Consider the following 18,162-nt stretch of genomic DNA (forward strand, 5'->3'; position numbering starts at 1 on the left):
GGCTAACATAATTTTTAATAGTGAAAGAATGAATGTTCTCCCCACAAGATCAGGACTAAAGCAAAGGTATTTGCTGTCTCAGCACTTCTATTTAACATTGCAATGGAGGTGTTAGCTAGTGCAGTTAAGTCAAGAAAAAGAAAGTAAGGCATACAGATTGGAAAAGAAGAAATAAAGCTGCCTTTATTCACAAATGAAATGATATTCTATGTAAAAGGTTTCAATCTACAAAAAAGCTACTGGTGGGCTTCCCTGGTGGCACAGTGGTTGGGAGTCCGCCTGCCTGCCGATGCAGGGGACACGGGTTCGTGCCCCGGTCCGGGAAGATCCCACATGCCGCGGAGCAGCTGGGCCCCTGAGCCATGGCCGCTGAGTCTGCGCATCCGGAGCCTGTGCTCCGCAACGGGAGAGGCCACAACAGTGAGAGGCCCGCGTACCACAAAAATAATAATAATATTTAGAGATTGACAAACTGATTCTAAAAATTTATATAAAGAAAAAGGGCCTAGACTAGCCAAAACAATTTTGAAAAAGAAGAAAGTTGAAGAACTCACACTACCTGGTTTCAAGACTTACCATAAAGCTTTGGTAATCAAGACAGTGGGGTATTAACATAAGGATAGATACATACATCAGTGGAACGTAAGAGCTCAGAAATAGACCCACACGATGGTACCAAGGTAAATCATTGCAGAAAAAGTCTTTTCGACAGATAGTGCTGGAACAATTGGACATCCGCATGCAAAAAAAGAAATTAACCTCTACCCATACTTCATGTCATAGACAAGAATCAACTCAAAACAAAAAACCTAAAAATATACAACTTCTAGAAGAAAACATAAGAAAAAAAACTTAGTGATCTTAGGTTAGGTAAAGATTTCTTAGAACACACACACACAAAAATAAACCATTAAAGAAAAATTTGACAACGGAATTTTACCAAAATTAAAAATGTCATCTATTCTAATGACACTGTTAAGAAAATACAAAAGTAGGGACTTCCTTGGTGGCACAGTGGTTAAGAATCCACCTGCCAATGCAGGGGACACAGGTTCAAGCCCTGGTCCGCGAAGATCCCACAAGCCATGGAGCACCTAAGCCCGTGCGCCACAACTACTGAGCCTGCACCTAGAGCCCATGCTCCGCAACAAAAGCAGCCACCGCAATGAGAAGCCCACACACCACAACGAAGAGTAGCCCCCACTCGCCACAACTAGAGAAAGCCTGCGCACAGCAACGAAGACCCAACACAGCCAAAAATAAATTTATAAAAAAAAGAAAGAAAATACAAAAGTAAGCCACAGATTGGGAGAAAATATTTGCCAAACACATTAACTCAAATGAATCTTAGGCCAAAATGTAAAATCTAGAACCATAGGCCCCTGCCCGGGCCGCGCTCGCCAAAAGTCGGGAGGCTGGCCCGCGCGCCGCGGCCTTCAGGTCCAGGTCACAAAGTGGGCCCTGTGGGACCTGCTGGAGTGTTCTTGATTGCGTGACCTTGAAATAGCCCGCTGTCAAGGAGAAAAACTACCATGGCTTCCAGTTCTTTGACAAAACCTCAGATGCGTGGCCTTCTGGCCAAGCGTCTGCGATTTCATATTGTTGGAGCATTCTTTGTCCCCTTGGGAGTTGCAGCTTTCTATAAGTTTGCTGTGGCTGAACCAAAAAAGAAGGCATATGTAGATTTCTACAGAACTTATGATTCCATAAAAGATTTTGAGGAGATGAGGAAGGCTGGTATCTTTCAGAGTGCAAAGTGATTTTGGAATATAAAGAATTTCTTTGGGTTGAGTTCCATGGAATTTTGTCACTTACCTGTGTTCCTGAACTATGCACTACTAATATCTGGGCTAAGGAATAGTTTCTCATGATAAATAAACGATTAACAAAAATAAAAAAATCTAAAACCATAAATCTTCTAGAAGAAAACAGAAAAAAATCTTTGTGACTTTCACATAAGCAAAGATTTCTCAAATACAGCACCAGGGCATGATCCTTAAACTAAAAACTTGATAAAATGGACTTCTTCAAAACCAATAGCTTCTCCACAAGAGACACCATTAAGAAAATGGAAAGACAACTACAGACTGGAAGAAAATAGTTGTAAATCACATATATGATGAAAAACTTAAATCTAGATATATTTTTTAAAACTCTCATAAATAAATAATAAAAGAGACAACCCAATATTTTTTAATTTAATTTTTTTATTGAAGTATAGTATATTTACAATGTTGTGCCAGTCTCTGCTATACAGCAAAGTGACTCAGTTATATACATAGAGACATTCTTTTTTTATATATCCTTTTCCATTATGGTTTATCACAGGAGATTGAAAATAGTTCCCTGTGCTATACAGTAGAACCTTGTTTATCCATCCTATATGTAATAGTTTATATCTGCTAATCCGACACTCCCAGTCCTTCCGTCCCCCAGCCCCTACCCCCTTGGCAACCACAAGTCTGTTCTCTATGTCTGTGAGCCTGTTTCTGTTTTGTAAATAGGTTCATTTTGCCATATTTTAGATTCCACATATAAGTAATATCATACAGTATTTGTCTCTCTCTTTCTGACTTACTTCACTCAGTATGATAATCTCTAGTTTCATCCATGTTGCTGCAAATGGTAATTATTTCGTTCTTTTTTATGGCTGAGTAGTATTCCATTGTGCATATGTACCACATCTTTATCCATTCATCTGTTGATGGATGTTTAGGTTGTTTCCATGTCTTGGCTATTGTGAATAGTGCTGCTGTGAACATAGGGGTGCATGTCTTTTTGAATTATAGTTTTGTCTGGTTATATGCCCAGGAGTGGGATTGCTGGATCATATGGTAGTTCTATTTTTAGTTTTCTGAGGAACCTCCACACTGTTTTCCGTTGTGGCTGCACCAACTTACATTCCCACCAACAGTGCAAGAGGGCTCCCTTTTCTCCACACCCTCTCCAGCATTTGTTATTTGTAGACGTTTTAATGATGGCCATTCTGACCAGTGTGAGGTGGTACCTCACTGTAGTTTTGATTCGCGTTTCTCTAATAATTAGTGATGTTGAGCATCTTTTCATGTGTCTCCTGGCTATCTGTATGTCTTCTTTGGAGAAATGTCTATTAAGGTCTTCTGTCCATTTTTTGATTGGGTTATTTGTTTTTTTCTTGAGTTGTATGAGCTGTTTGTATATTTTGGAGATTAAGCCCTTTTCTGTCTTATCATTTGCAAATGTTTTCTCCCATTCCGTAGGTTGTCTTTTCGTTTTTTTATGGACAACCCAATATTTTTTAATGGGCAAAAGATTTGCACTGACACTTCATCAAAGAAGAGATACAGATGGCAACAAAAGCACATAAAAAAGATGCTCAACATCATTAGTCATTACGAAAATACAAATTAAAACGACAATGAGATATTACTATGCACCCACCAGTAAAGCTATAATTTAAAAAAAGAAAAACAGTAGAAAGTGCTGGTGAGGGTGAAGAGCAATTGGAACCCTCATACATTAGTGGTGGGAATGCAAAACGGTACAGTTACTTTAGAAAATAGTTTGAACACAATATTATAAATTAACTAAACTTCAATTGAAAAACAGTTTAGCAGTTTCTTATAAAGTTAAACATATACTTATCATACAACACACCATCCCATTCCTAGCTATTTTATCCAAGAAAAATGAAAACTTATATCCACACAAAGAACTGTGCACAAATATTTATAACACCTTTATTCATAATTACTAAAAACTGGAAACGACTCAAATACCCACGTACTGGTGAATGAATAAACTAATTGTGATACCGCCATACAGTAGAATACTATACAGCAATAAAGAGGAACGAAGTGCTGATACATGCAATAACATGGGTGAAACACAAAAGCATAAGTGAAAGAAGTCAGAGACAAAAGGTAACGTAGTCTATGATTCAATCTACGTGGCATTCTGAAAAAGGAAAAATCATTGGGGCAGATTGATGGTTGCCAGAGCTGGGGGTGGGTGAGGGAGACTGACTATGAAGGAATGCAATAGGACTTTCTGAGGTGATTAAATGTTTTCTATCTTGATTTATGGTGGCAGGTCTACAATTGTATCCATCTGTCCAAACCCACTGAACCGTATCCCTGAAAAGAGTGAACATTTCTCTATGCAAATTGTACCTCAATAAATCTGAATTTTTTTAAAGAAAAAAAAAAAAGATGCAGGAAGATCCAGCCTTACATCTAATAAGCTTGACTTCTTTGGGAATTCCCCAGCAGTCCAGTGGTTAGGAGATCACTCTTTCACCACCAAGGATACAGGTTCAACCCCTGGTCTGGGAACTAAGATCCCACAAGCTGCACGGCACAGCCAAAAGAAATTTTTAAATAAAAAAGATTTCTTTGAAAACTCCAACTGGGGACAATATCCAGTGGTGGGCAGGAGATACACATCTGAAACTCAGAGGAGGGGACTCTGTTGGATACTGTAACAGATCACAATACCGTTCTATCTGTAAAGACTTCTCCTTGACCCCCTTGTCTCTCTAACAAGTTCTTGTTCATTTTTTTGAAGCTCTGCCAGAGCATTCCTTCCTTCTTGAGGTTCTCCATGATCCCAACACTTCCACCTAAAATGTGAGCTCCGCAAGAACAACAACCTTATCTGGCTTTTCTTTGCTGTATCCCCAGAGCCTAGAACATGGCTGGCACATAACAGCTCCCTTACAAATTGTTAATGAATGGATGAATTATTCCCTCCTCTGAAACTACTTTAGAACTTTTCATAGCACACTGTATTTTTTTGGTCCGGTTATCTTCCCCTCTAATAATCATCTCCTTGATTATTATTGTTTATTTTTATTTATCTCTGTATCCCCAGCTCGCTGTAGAACTGAACTAAACTGAGAGACTTGAACCTCCATGCTGATGATTATTGCAGCAGAAGAAGGCAGGGGAGCACCTGCTATGCTCCAGGCCCTATCATGCACATTTAATTGCTGCAACAACAGATGAGGAAACTGTAGCTCAGAGAGGCTTACTAACTTGGGCACCCGACTTGAACGAGTTCACTCAGCTGGCAAACAACAGAGCTAGAACACAGACTCAGATCTGCCTGACTCCAAGATCTATGCTCTTTTCCTATCCTTTCTTTTCCTTAAGATCCTTAACTCCATGACTTCAGCCACCCTTAAATGATATCATCTGCTCTGACCCCAAACTCCGACAATCCCCTCTCTGACATGCCACATCTCGTGCTCCCTTGTTTTCTAGACTGCCATCCATCATGTCAGCTCCCAAGCCCTGGACTCCTTTTCCTCTGAGTTCTTCTGGTTGTCTTTGCTTTCCCACTCAACCCACCCCAAAAGTCTATTTCAGCAATGTTGTAAATCTAGATTCCTTTGCCTCTGAGTTTCCACCACTCCCTCCCGCTCATCTCTCAGCAAGAGATTCCCCCAGGATACAGATTCTCATGTGGTTGGTCTCATCATGGAGCCATGCTGTGTGACCTTCACTGGGACCTCAGAACCATTCACGTAGCCTCATGCACCACGGGTAGACCATGTTACCTCATCACGCGTGCCGCAGGCTCCTTCTGCCTCTGTCCTGCTCTTCCCATTGGTAGAGAGGCTGAAGCATGTAGAGGTTACGTATGACAAATCCCAGGTCTGCCACCTACTAGTACTAGCACTCTTCAGGTTTCCGCTGAAATGTCACTTCCCCCAGGCTCTTAGGCTGGGTTAGCAGTTGCTGCTATGGGCTTCCATTGGGCCCTGGACTTGCCCTGGTCCAGCACCAACCTCACTCCGTGGTCATTGCTTGTTTAATCACTGATCAGCCTGGCTAAACAGTATCATCCTGAGGACACCTTCCATCAACCTTGCTCTCTACAACAGGGTATCACCCCATTTTCTCCTTCCCTTCCCTGACAAACCTTTTTTTTTAATTTTTAATTTTTTTTCTTTGCCATGCCATGCGGCTTTCAGGATGTTAGTTCCCCGACCGGGGATCGAACCCATGCTCCCAGCAGTGGAAGCATGGAGTCCTAACCACTGGACCACCAGGAAATTCCCTAAACTTCTTTTTTTTTTTTTGGCCACAACACACGGCTTGTGGGATCTTAGCAAGGACTGAACCCGAGCCCTCAGCCGTGAGGGCGCAGAGTCCTAACCACTGGACCGCGAGGGCATTCCCCCAAACTTCGTAAAAGAAAAGTTTACGTTCTGCTTCCACTTAGCACTAACCACTGACTCCTTGGCCTTTCAGCATCTGGCTTTGGTCTCCATCACTTTACTGGAAGTGCTCTGCTTCTCCACAGCCTCCTTGATCTCTGTGTGCATCTGCCCCTTCTTGAAACTTCTTCTCCTTGGCTTTCATGACAGCCCTCTCTCCTGGTCTCTTTTGGGAGCTGGCAGGAGTCTGGACCTCCTCTCCTCTCTCCTCTCTTTTCCCTCTGTCTCTTCCTCCTCTTCTTGCCTTGGGTCCCTCTATGCAGATTCTGCCCACGTTTTTTGTCTGATCTTTTTCCTTAGGCCATCTCATCCACACCAGGGTTTCCCCCAGATCCTCTAGGGGGATGGCTCCAGACAGGGCTACCGCATCTGCCTGTGCAGGTCGGTCAGTGCACAGGCCAAGGAGACAAGGAGGAGGCTGACTTTGTCCAGTTTTTGCCAAGGCCCTGAGGGCTAGCCTTGGCTCCACAAGCTGCATTCCATACCCCATGCCTCTCTCGAGCTGTAGCCTTGCCCTCTAGCTGCTCACAGGACAGTTTCCCCAGACATTGCTAGTAGATCTGCCTAGTTCAAAGCCAAAAGGAGAGAGACTGGTAGAGACGTGGCCATTGATGGGATGATTTTGAGATGGGTTTTCAGCCACTCTACTTTTGCATTTCGCCCCCTTTTCCATAGACTCAGTTTTAGCTGCCCCTGCCCTGTGCCCAAATTGAAAGTAAAGAAATAGTGATGAGGAGGGAGCACAAGGCTAGAGGGTAGTGAGAGCAAAATAAGGGACCTGGGAAGGCAAAGAGTAGATGGGGGCAAACCAGACAAGAGAGGAAATGAACTGACTTCTTCAGCTGTCAAAGCCCCTCCAGGCAGATTGTCTCATTTGGTTCTCATGAAAGCTCTCGGAGTAGATGTAACTATTATCCTTATTCTACAGCTGAGGAGACCAAGGCAAGTAAATTTGCCCAAGGTCACCCAGCCAGCAGTGGGACCTTGAACCCAGGTCTTTTGACACCAAGTGCCACACTCATCCCTGTGCGTCACACACCTCTTGGCAGATTGGAAAGAGGTGATGGGCTGGGGGATGGCACTGAGGTAACGGGGCTGTACCAGAGGAGAGACCAGGAGTACCAGGGTCATACGGGGGAAGGGGAAGGGGTCATAAGAATAGGAGAGGCCACGCCTGGTGGGTGAGAGCTGGCTTTGCCAGAGGAGACTGCAGGGGACCCCAGGGAGCTGAGGGGACTCTGGAAGGGCCAGATTTCCTGGAACCCTCTCTGAGTTTTATCGCTGGAGATTCCTGGGCAGCTACGTGTTCTTCATGATCTTTCCTTCCTTTATCCCTGGAAAATAACCCAGGATACAAGCCCAGCTGAAGCAATGGTATAAAAGTACCAGAGCATTCTTTGACCTTCCCAACCCTGGGGGAAAGGGCCTGGCCCCAGAACCCCTCCCCCAGTCTACACTAGACAGGCAGGTCCAGGTTCTCCAAATGGGGCAGGGACACTTCCAGGGACATTCCCAAAAGTCTTGAGGGATTCAGACTGGGCCTCGCTCCCAACCCAGCTGCCACCCCCATCATCCCACCTGCCTCCACAGCCTACCTAACCACATTCCTCGGCCCCCCTTTTCATTAATTGTTTAAATCAAAATCATTTATGGAGCTCCCGTTACATGCCAGACTCAGGGCTGAGCAAGAGGAATTCCCACCCAGAACCCAGACTCCTTTCCCTTGGGTCTCGCCCCTTTCCTCCCTCTGTGTGTTCTCTTCCTCGGAGGCTCTGCCCCTAATTCAGTAGCCCTTGGGGTCCTCCTGTGGGAGGTCCGCTGGCACGCTGGGCCCTGCACTGAGGGGAGCTGAGGGGAGCCTCCCAGGCCAACCTCTCACCCGCCTTGCTGCCCCCTACTGTTCCCACTAAAAAGACCTCTCACTGCCCCCGAGACACTCACACCTTTGGAAGGCCCTTTCCGGAGTCGTTCTCAATCCTTCAATCCTTGGAGATGATGGTGAGAATCCGACTCCCGCCCCCGCCCTCCCCCGCCCCCTGCTGTCTGGTCTATAGCCCCCAACCGTCACACTTCAGTTGCTATTCTAAACAACCCCCTCCTCAGGGTTGGGTACAAAATTTACAGACTAAATGATAAAGCAAAGCCTAAAGGGCTCCAGGCCCCCATGATCCCCCAATCCCTTAATCTCCCCACTATCTAGTTCTCCCAGGGCTGTGGCTCCAGCTCTCCAAGGGAGAGTGTAGGGAAGGGGGAGGAAAGAGCTGACCCGCCCCCTCTTATCAGGGTCATCTCGGAGTTTACTCAGTAGTTAAACCTGTCTCTCAGGTTCCCAGCTCCCCCTCAGCAGGACACCGGAACACAGGGCAGGATGGGGGTGGGGGACCATTTCCCCTCCTTCAGGACCCCCCTCTGCTGAGCTCCTTTACTCCACTCACCTTCTCATCTGTCTTTGTTCCGGCCTCTCACCGGGACCCTTCCTGTTCCTCCTACTCCAGGGACCGTCCTCACCATCGCCCATCCCACCACCACCCCAGAGCCCCAGTGCTGGGAACCTGGGGGCCCGAAACTCCCCCCTCACACCCCCTCCCCAGCTCTCCCAGAGGCTCTCAGAAGAGTGAAAAGGCCCTGAATCACAGAGGAATCTGGATGTGGTGGAAAAGGGCAGCTGGTGCTGGAAACCTGAGGTCGGTATTTGCCCCGGTGCTGCAAGAGGTCAGGAATGTGGCCACTAACATCAGCTATGGGAGATAAGACCTGGCTGGCAGCTCCCCTCCTCCAGCCCCAGACAGTGCCTCCCTCCCCAGGCCCCAAAATGTCCCAAGCAGTTGGAGTGGGGCAGGAGTCAGAGAAAGACCTGGAAAGGAGTTTAGATAAGAATCCTTAGATCTGGGCCTGATCCCTGTTGGAATTCAAAGTCCCCTAGGGGTGTTAAGTGACTTAGAAAGAGTCCTTGTATCATGCAGACATCTTTACAATTACACTGACCCCCTCACAGCTGCCCTCCTGGAGATTTACTCCCCAGTAAGTAATTAGCATTTGTTCAGTGAATAAATGAGTGATAATTAACATTCATATCAATTACCACCCAAGGAGATAGACTGGACAGGCTTTCTTCTCCTTTTACCAGTGAAGAAACTGAAATGCAGAATTAAGTGACTTCCCCAAGGTCACACAGCTGGCAAAGCCCACAGATTGTCTGACTCCAAGTTTAGCAAAAACAGCAAAGGCAATACATCACATCTGTAACCTCTACACCTTATTGTGCAATTCTGCACAACATGACAATCCTGGAACTTCATGGGGGAATGTGAAGGTGAAAGCAGGAGAAACCCCTTTCACTGACGGGCACTTCTAAGCTCCCAGAAATCCTCCATGCAAAACTAGTGGGCATTCATTTGTATGCTAATTTGCATCCCATTTGCCTTTTGACCTTCAGCAGGCCCTGACCCTCCCCTGGCCAGCTCCCACCCTGACCTGCTCCTAGCCAGCTCCCTTTGGGTGCTGAGGGGCTTTCCTCACCAGAAGGTGCCAGGCCTGGGATGATCCAGGGCCAAGCCCCTCATCTGAGCAGTGCCTCCCCTCTGTCTGGTCCGTTGACCTAGCTACTCCTGGGGCCCCTCCTCTTCCCATTCCTCCTCTCCCATCTGCCTTCACCTCTTCAGTTCAGATGGCAGCTCGATAAGAATCGATAGATCCTCCCCAGAGCAAAGAGCACAGACAGGTGTGTAATGCCAGGCCCTGCCAAACAAATGAGCTGCTGGTGGCAACAGACTTGAACGCCCAGTACCTCAGGATTCCTCCAGCTCGTTCAGCAGAGGGTCACCATCCAGCTTCAGGGGTGAAGGGAGCAGGGGGAACTTCCCTACGTCCATCCTTCTCACCCATATCCTGACATAAGCTTCCTGGAGGAGGCAGTCCCCTGGGGACAGGCTTGGGATCCAGAGAGCCTTTGGAGGAGAGGCAGGGGAAGGAGGGGGCCTGCCGAACAGTCCTAGTAAGGAGGGAGAAAGGGCTGGCCACCAGTGCCGAGTCTCAGCCAGAATGTTCGGAGGTGTGCGTGTCTGTCCTCTCAGGCCCCATACCAAATGGGACACATGGCAGTCTCCATGAGGGATTATTGGTCTCTTTCCACTGCTGCTCTCCCAGCAACTAGAACAGGGCCTGATGCACAGTAGGTGCCCAACGAATATTTGTCGAACTGTAAGTGCTCAGAAATATTTGTTTACCCAGGGTGTGGGTAAGGCTGATACGCAGGTGTGTAGAGGTGAGGACTCCTGTTCAAACCACAGAGTGCTCGAGGAAGGCCAGGCCTCAGCGGCAGTGGGCTGAGGGATGGGGAGGGAGTGGGAAGGTTCAGAGTGAACGTAATTGGTGAGTAAGCGTTTCTGTGGGTAATTGACGATACACGTGCATAGGATAGGGGCTGAGTGTGTGCTAGGGAACAAGTGCAGGAGGTCACGATTGGGACCAAGTGTGTGGGGCGGTCGAGTGTAAACCAGCAGACTTGAGGCTCAGAATCGCGTTTCTCTTCCTCTTCTCCAGCCCCCAACTTTTCTTCCCCAGGACGCCTAGGGTTCCGGGATTCCCCAAGATGCCCCCTGCAGGTGGGAACTTGGGCTGCAGCTGAGGACAACGACGGAGACTCACACCCGACCCCAACACTCATCCCCCAAATTCTCAACCAGGCCTGTACCTCCCCTACCTGGGGGAGGGGGGGTACCATGACGTCATTTCCTGCCCTGAAGTCCCAGCTGCCAGAGCCAACTTCACCTGCTGCCCACGGCTGTCCCGGCCCCACTCACTCACCGCCACCCTGGGGGCTGGAGGGTGACCTCAGCAGGACGGTGCTGAGGGGGCGGGGAAAGGCTGGAGAGGGTCGGGAACCTGAGGCGCGGAGTCCCCGCGGTCCACCTGTGGCGCAGGCTTCCGCGCTTCCGCGGCGACTCTGGTGGCGGAGGCGGGGCCTGTCGGGGGGGGCGGGTTCCCACCCGGGTTCCCACCCACCCCCTCCCTGAGAGCTATAACTTGAGTTGCGGACCTCACACTCTCCACGGCCCAGCACCTGAGTCCTGGCTTCGCTCTTTCCTCGCGGAACAAACATGAGCTTCAGCGCCCAGTCCACCTTCTCCAGCTACCGGTCCCTGGGCTCCGCGCAGTCACCTGGCCACGGGGTCCGACCGGTCAGCAGCGCTGCCAGCGTCTATGCAGGCGCCGGGGGCTCGGGCTCCCGGATCTCCGTGTCCCGCTCCACCAGCGTCCGGGGCGGCTGGGGGTCCGGGAACCTGGGCGCCGGGATGGCCGGGGGTCTGGTGGGTGTAGGGGGCATCCAGGGCGAGAAGGAGACCATGCAAGACCTGAATGACCGCCTGGCCTCCTACCTGGAGAATGTGAGGAGCCTGGAGGCCGATAATAGGAGACTGGAGAGCAAAATCCGGGAACACCTGGAGAAGAAGGGACCCCAGGTCAGAGACTGGGGGCACTACTTGAAGACCATCGAGGACCTGAGGCTTCAGGTAAGGGGGCATGGAGGGAGCAGCCCCAACTCCCAGCCACATTTGACCCTCCAGTTATCCACTCCCCTCTTCCTCTCCCTCCCCCAAGGATAGGAATTTTAGTAGGGTGGGGTGCACGCACTCCTTCCCCTTGTCTATCTCCCGCCCCGCCCCCAACTCCACCCGCAGAAGGTTAGGAATGCCCCGAATTTCCATAGACATCGCCCCTGGTCACAGGGACCCCAAGGGTGGTGAATTGTCACAGGAGGGCCCTTCCCCAGGACAGAGTGGGAAGAGGAGGGGGGAGCTTCGCAGAGGAGTGGACAGCATAGAGGGAAGTGAAACAAGGCTCAATAAAGAGGGCCCAGACACTCTGGCTTCTGGTGGAGAGGGGACAATTGGAGGGGTTAAGCAGATGTGGCTATAAGGCTGAGTCATCTGGGAGTAAAGAGGAGGCCCACAGGTGGGGCGGGGGTATGCGGAGCAGGTGCACTAGGAAAAATGCTGGGAGAGGGCCAGGGAGAGGGCGGTTTAGTAACTGCTCACTTCCGGGCTGGCCAGCCAACAGAGGCCTAGAAGGAAGGGCAGCAGGAGACTGGGAACGCTGGGATTTGAGACTCCAGGAAAGGAGGGAACAGTGTGAGGGGGCACAGGTAGAAGGGGATAGGTATACAAGGAAAGCCTCTGGTTATTCCAAGGACTAGGAAGGGTTTTTCGCTGAGACACATGACACCCTCCACACACTCAGCCCACCCCATCACTGACTTCCCATTCATGGAGCGACCTCTCTCTACAATCCCCCCAGATTTTTGCAAGTTCTGTGGACAATGCCCGCATCGTTCTGCAGATTGATAATGCCCGTCTTGCTGCTGATGACTTCAGAGTCAAGTAAGGCTGGGGGCTAGGAAGCTGGGGTCCGTTAGGGGGATCTTGTTCAGCTGTGGGCAGAGCTGGGTGGATGAGAGTAAGGCTCCATCAGTTTATTCTTCACGTAACCCAGTGTAAGAACACTGTCCCCCAAGTGCCAGGAACAGTGCTCAGAGGATTACTGCCTGATTTGTGAATCAGGTGGCTGGTTTGCAGTGGGCATGGGGCTGCTCTTAGTAGGTGGCATGGGTTGAGAAGGTTCAGGATCAGAGACGGGGCCCTTCCAATCACCTCCGCTCCCACAGGTATGAGACAGAGCTGGCCATGCGCCAGTCTGTGGAGAGTGACATCCACGGGCTCCGCAAGGTCATTGATGACACCAATGTCACCCGGCTGCAGCTGGAGACTGAGATCGAGGCTCTCAAGGAGGAGCTGCTGTTCATGAAGAAGAACCACGAGGAGGCAAGCAGGGGACCCTGGCCAAGCCAGGAACCAAGGGACCAAGATGAGTCTGGGCCGGGGACTAGACGGAGCAGGCCGCCTGCAAGCTGCCTTGCGGGGGAGTTTAGAACTACCAGCCTGAGTGCTTCTTCATCAGACTGTTGCCACGCTAGGTGGGTCGCCTGAATTAGAGTGTGATGAGGTCAAAAGGCCATGGGTGAGAGGATGAGATGAGGACCACAGTGGAAACAGCTAGCAGCAGAAGTGAGACCTGATGGAGGAGGTGAGGGAGGAAGGTACAAGGAGCAGGTTTGTAGATGGAGGGACAGGGTGAAGGGAGGAGAGAGAAACCACCACCTGTGAGTGACAAGCATGGCGTTGACAGCTGGCATTTTAGCCATCTGGAGTAGAAGGCCCAGAACTGGCAACGCCCAGAGAGCAAAGTCAAGAGATTCCCCTGTTCTATTCTCCAACTGATCCCATAGGCTTCCTGGAAGAGGCAGTCACAGGTGAAGAGGCTTCCTGGAGCTCTGACCCTGAGCACCTCCTCACTTTTGTCCCTTTCTCCTTTAGGAAGTAAAGGGTCTACAAAACCAGATTGCCAACTCTGGGTTGACCGTGGAGTTGGATGCCCCCAAAGCTCAGGACCTCGGCAAGATCATGGCAGACATCCGGGCCCAGTATGACGAGCTGGCTCAGAAGAACCGAGAGGAGCTGGACAAGTACTGGTCCCAGCAGGTACACGAGGGAGAGGGATGGATGCCAGGCTAAGCACAAGAGGCACGAGGGTGCGGGAGGGAGGCCGACAGAGAAGGAGGGACCTGAGGACCATATCCCCCCGCAGATTGAGGAGAGCACCACAGTGGTCACCTCGAAGACCGCTGAGATAGGAGCTGCTGAGATGACACTCACGGAGCTGAGACGCACTGTCCAGTCCCTGGAGATCGACGTGGACTCCATGAGAAATCTGGTGAGAGCCCTCAATGCCTTTCGCTCAGAAAGAGTTGTTTCTCTCTGTATTTCCCACCGCTTCTACTCACTACCCTAGTACCTGGCAAACAGTAGGCACTCAAAGTTTCAAAGAGGGCTGAAAGCTGCAGAGACTCTCCCTCCACCCTGTCTCACCCGACCCTCTCCCTATGCCCCTGCAGAAGGCCAGCCTGGAGAACAGCCTGAGGGAAGTGGAGGCCCGCTATGCCATGCAGATGGAGCAGCTCAATGGTGTCCTCCTGCACCTGGAGTCGGAGCTGGCCGAGACCCGGGCGGAGGGGCAACGCCAGACCCAGGAGTACGAGGCCCTGCTGAACATCAAGGTCAAGCTAGAGGCTGAGATCAACACCTACCGCCGCCTCCTGGAAGATGGGGAGGACTTCAGGTGAGTGGGGCTCTCCTCCTACCTGTATAAGCTGGGGTCAAGCTACCACTTCTCCCCAAAGCCTGAGCTTTTGTAAACCCCCCATGTGCCTGTTCATCGGTACCCACTGAGCACTGCGCCGGTGCTCTGCGCGTGCCCCGAGAAGAGAATAGACTAAATATTGCTCCTAGCCGTTCTTGGAGCACAGGTGGAATTTGGCCTTCAGTTTTCCTTTTATGGAGGAAGCAGCGAAGGGGCACTGGGACATGCAGGCGGGGATCGGGAGCCTTCTTTTCTCCACTTTCCTTGTTTCTCTTTTCTCTGCGGTGCTGTTTATAACTGGGGCTTTGTCTTCTGTTACAGTCTTGCTGACGCCGTGGACAGCTGCAACTCCATGCAAACCATCCAGAAGACCACCACCCTGAAGTTCGTGGACGGCAAAGTGGTGTCTGAGACCTCAGACACCAAAGTTCTGAGGCATTGAGTCAGCAGAAGCAGGGTGCCCTGGGGAGCAAGAGGCCAATAAAAGTTGAGACGTTACTGCATAACACTTTGTGTCTTCCGTGGCTCATTTCCTACTGCGAGCGTACGAATGCCCTGACTCCGTAGTCCTATCTCTCTGACCAGGCAGAAATCGCCTCTGAGCCCAGAGGTTTCATACGGGTCGGGGAGTGGGCAGAAGAAGGGTCTGGGTTCTTGGAAACACCTTCTGAGAGAAAAAGAAGGGAGCCAGTAGATAGGATGGGCCCAATGGCAGTGGGGAAAATTACAATAGAATTGTGAATCTTAACCTTAAAGAAAACTGATCATAAGGCCCCCACCTGACAGGTGCTCCTTAGTAGAAATCTGAGCCTGAGAAGGAAGTGGAGCCAAGGACGGAGGGCAAAGGAAAGGGGAAGAGGTGAGACCAGAGCACAACTGGCCCTCCCCATCCCTGTCACCCTGCATCCACGACCCACGGCCCACTGCTTCTCCCCACACACCCTTCCTACACTCAGCCCCAAATCAGTGGTCCCCTATGCTCTGCTCGTTCACTTAATTGAGAATGGGACATGATTTTTAAGAGTCCTAGAGGTCTGGCTAGAATTGGAGTAAATGCAGTCATGGCAGGTGAAGGACTAGTCTACACCAGTGGTTCCCATCTAAGTAAGTGGTCCCCTTAAGTAACCACCCAATTGGGTAATAATGAACACTTCCAGTTCTGTGCTTGTGTGTGTATGTGTGTGTGTGTGTGTGTGTGTGTAAGTGGTTTTCTGGTAAATAATTGCAGTAATAATTATTATCCTGTTAATTGCTACTATGCATTGAAAGTTTGCTTCTTGCTTGGTCCTTGGCCAGGTTATTTCATGTAATGCTCATGATCATCCCGTTGGAGTAGGTATTATCTCATTTTTTTTTACATTATATAGACATTATATATATATATATTTTTTATTATTATTAATTTTTTTTTTTGCGGTACGCGGGCCTCTCACTGTTGTGGCCTCTCCCGCTGCGAAGCAAAGGCTCCAGACGCGCAGGCTCAGCGGCCATGGCTCACGGGCCCAGCTGCTCCGCGGCACGTGGGATCCTCCCGGACCGGGGCACGAACCCGCGTTCCCTGCATTGGCAGGCAGATTCTTAACCACTGAGCCACCAGGGAAGCCCTAGACATTATTTTTTCATATTCTTTCCCATTATGGTTTATCACAGGATATTGAATATAGTTCCCTGTGCTATACAGTAGGACCTTGTTGTTTATCCATCCTGTATATAATAGTTTACATCTGCTAATCCCACACTCCCAATCCATCTCTCACCCGCCACCCCCCAACCCCCGCCTTGGCAACCACAAGTGTGTTCTCTATGTCTGTGAGTCTGTTTCTGTTTTGTAGATAGATTCATCTGTGCCATATTTTAGATTCCACATATAAGTGATATCATATGGTATTTGTCTTTCTCTTTCTGACTTACTCCACTTAGTATGATAATCCCTAGTTGCACAGTTCTGTGCTTTTGATTGGAAGTGTGTCATCTAGTAGTGAAAGCAAAGGATGTCTAAAACTAATACGCTTTGATTGGAATGATAATTTATCTTTTTAAGTTAAAAAGTATAAAAAACAAGCACAAAATACAAGCAGAAAGAAGGAAAGAAAAATATGTCCCGTTCCACTCCCCAGAGGTAACCACTGTAAAATAATTTCCTAAACTAGACACATACAAACACATTCTATTGTAGGTATGCAGGCTCATACTGCGCATCTTGATTTCTTAAACTCTGCTTTCTTCATTTCACAGTATAATTTGGACACCTTTCTGAATCAAAATATGCAGACTTACTTTTTTTATTTTACCCAGATGAATGAATTTGGCATTTCTTCTACCTTCATGTGGAATCCATATGCATATTCCATTTACTATAAGGATATCGTTAGCCCAGTACTGAGGGGGGGAAATGCAGAATTGTAGTGACTATGCATTCTGTCACCTCCCCTGTTTCAGTGCCAATTTCAATTAATTTTTTCCTACCCATTGTCCAGTTGAATGTTTATAACACATAAATCTGCTCTTAATCTGCAATAAAGAATAACTACTACACTCTACAAATTCTTTCTAAAAATCAGAACCTTGATCTGTGTAATGTCCAATCATGCTCCACAGACCAATTTGAGAAATGATATCTAGGTCTTTCCTGACCCTCGCCTTAGTAATTTGTCAACCATCTAGTTTGAGAAACATCATACAAAATATATCGGCTTACCTGGTGGCGCAGTGGTTAAGAATCTGCCTGCCAACGCAGGAGACGTGGGTTTGAGCCCTGGTCCAGGAAGATCCCACATGCCGCAGAGCAACTAAGCCTGTGCACCACAACTACTGAGCCTGCGCTCTAGAACCCGCGAGCCACAACTACTGAGCCCGCATGCCACAATTACTGAAATCCATGCACTCTAGGGCCCTTGCTCCACAACAAGAGAAGCCACTGCAATGAGAAGCCCGTGCACCGCAACGAAGAGTAGCCCCCGCTCACCGCAACTAGAGAAAGCCCACACACAGCAACGAAGACCCAATGCAGCCAAAAATATAAATAAATAAATAAATTTATTTTAAAAATATATATGATATAATTTTACATAAAATTTCTATTGCATCTGTATAGGAATGATGTTGGGATCATTATTTTATTTATTTATTTACTTTTAATAATTACTTTTTAAAAATTTATTTATTTTATTTGTTTAGTTTCGGCCATGTTGGGTCTTCTTTGCTGCGCACGGGCTTTCTCTAGTCGTGGCGAGCAGAAGCTACTCTTCGTTGCGGTGCGCGGGCTTCTCACTGCGGTGGCTCCTCTTGTTGTGGAGCACGGGATCTAGGTGCGCAGGCTCAGTAGTTGTGGCGCACAGGCTTTGTTGCTCCGCCGCATGTGGGATCTTCCCCGACCAGGGCTCGAACCCGTGTCCCCTGAATTGGCAGGAGGATTCTTAACCACTGTGCCACCAGGGAAGTCCCTATTTTATTTTATTTTTGTTGTTATTATTATTTTTTGGCCGCGCCATGTGGCATGCGGGATCTTAGCTCCCAGAACAGGGATCAAACCCATGCCCCCTGCAATGGGAGCACGAAATTCTAACCACTGGACCTCCAGGGAATTCCCTAGGATCATTATTTTAGAAGGAACTTCAATAATTTTCTCTCAGGTCTCGGCAAAAACAACCAAAAAGAAAACTGTTGTTTGGTGGGAAGGGAGCTATTATATTTAATTTCACATATACCTCATTCTTTTTAATAGCTGCCTGGTACTCTAGTGTGTGGAGTGCAAATTCACTTAA

The 18,162-nt window shown here is 48.8% G+C and overlaps 2 protein-coding genes across 2 annotated transcripts; both read left to right on the top strand.

Annotated features, from left to right (window-relative positions):
* Positions 1-1,056: 1,056 nt before the first annotated feature.
* Positions 1,057-1,886, top strand: LOC309968128 (cytochrome c oxidase subunit 6C-like). Its single transcript, XM_082849268.1, has one exon. It carries the CDS (start codon positions 1,533-1,535, stop codon positions 1,758-1,760), a length of 228 nt encoding a protein of 75 aa, XP_082705394.1. The 5' UTR covers positions 1,057-1,532; the 3' UTR covers positions 1,761-1,886.
* Positions 1,887-11,240: 9,354 nt separating this feature from the next.
* Positions 11,241-14,904, top strand: KRT18 (keratin 18). The gene is made up of 7 exons (XM_082849755.1): positions 11,241-11,715; positions 12,500-12,582; positions 12,867-13,023; positions 13,576-13,740; positions 13,847-13,972; positions 14,154-14,377; positions 14,720-14,904. Exons 1-7 carry the CDS (start codon positions 11,302-11,304, stop codon positions 14,838-14,840), a joined length of 1,290 nt encoding a protein of 429 aa, XP_082705881.1. The 5' UTR covers positions 11,241-11,301; the 3' UTR covers positions 14,841-14,904.
* Positions 14,905-18,162: the final 3,258 nt, after the last annotated feature.

This window comes from Leucopleurus acutus (assembly GCF_964270905.1).
Source record: "Leucopleurus acutus genome assembly, chromosome: 11".
Classification (NCBI taxonomy): domain Eukaryota; kingdom Metazoa; phylum Chordata; class Mammalia; order Artiodactyla; family Delphinidae; genus Leucopleurus; species Leucopleurus acutus.

What these genes read in the sequence shown, in the direction of transcription:
- KRT18 (XM_082849755.1), top strand. Translation starts at nt 11,302, where the DNA reads ATGAGCTTCAGCGCCCAGTCCACCTTCTCCAGCTACCGGTCCCTGGGC. An exon ending in TGAAGAAGAACCACGAGGAG is followed by an intron (nt 13,024 to 13,575) that starts GCAAGCAGGGGA and finishes TTTCTCCTTTAG; the next exon opens with GAAGTAAAGGGTCTACAAAA. An exon ending in GAAGATGGGGAGGACTTCAG is followed by an intron (nt 14,378 to 14,719) that starts GTGAGTGGGGCT and finishes CTTCTGTTACAG; the next exon opens with TCTTGCTGACGCCGTGGACA.
- LOC309968128 (XM_082849268.1), top strand. Translation starts at nt 1,533, where the DNA reads ATGGCTTCCAGTTCTTTGACAAAACCTCAGATGCGTGGCCTTCTGGCC.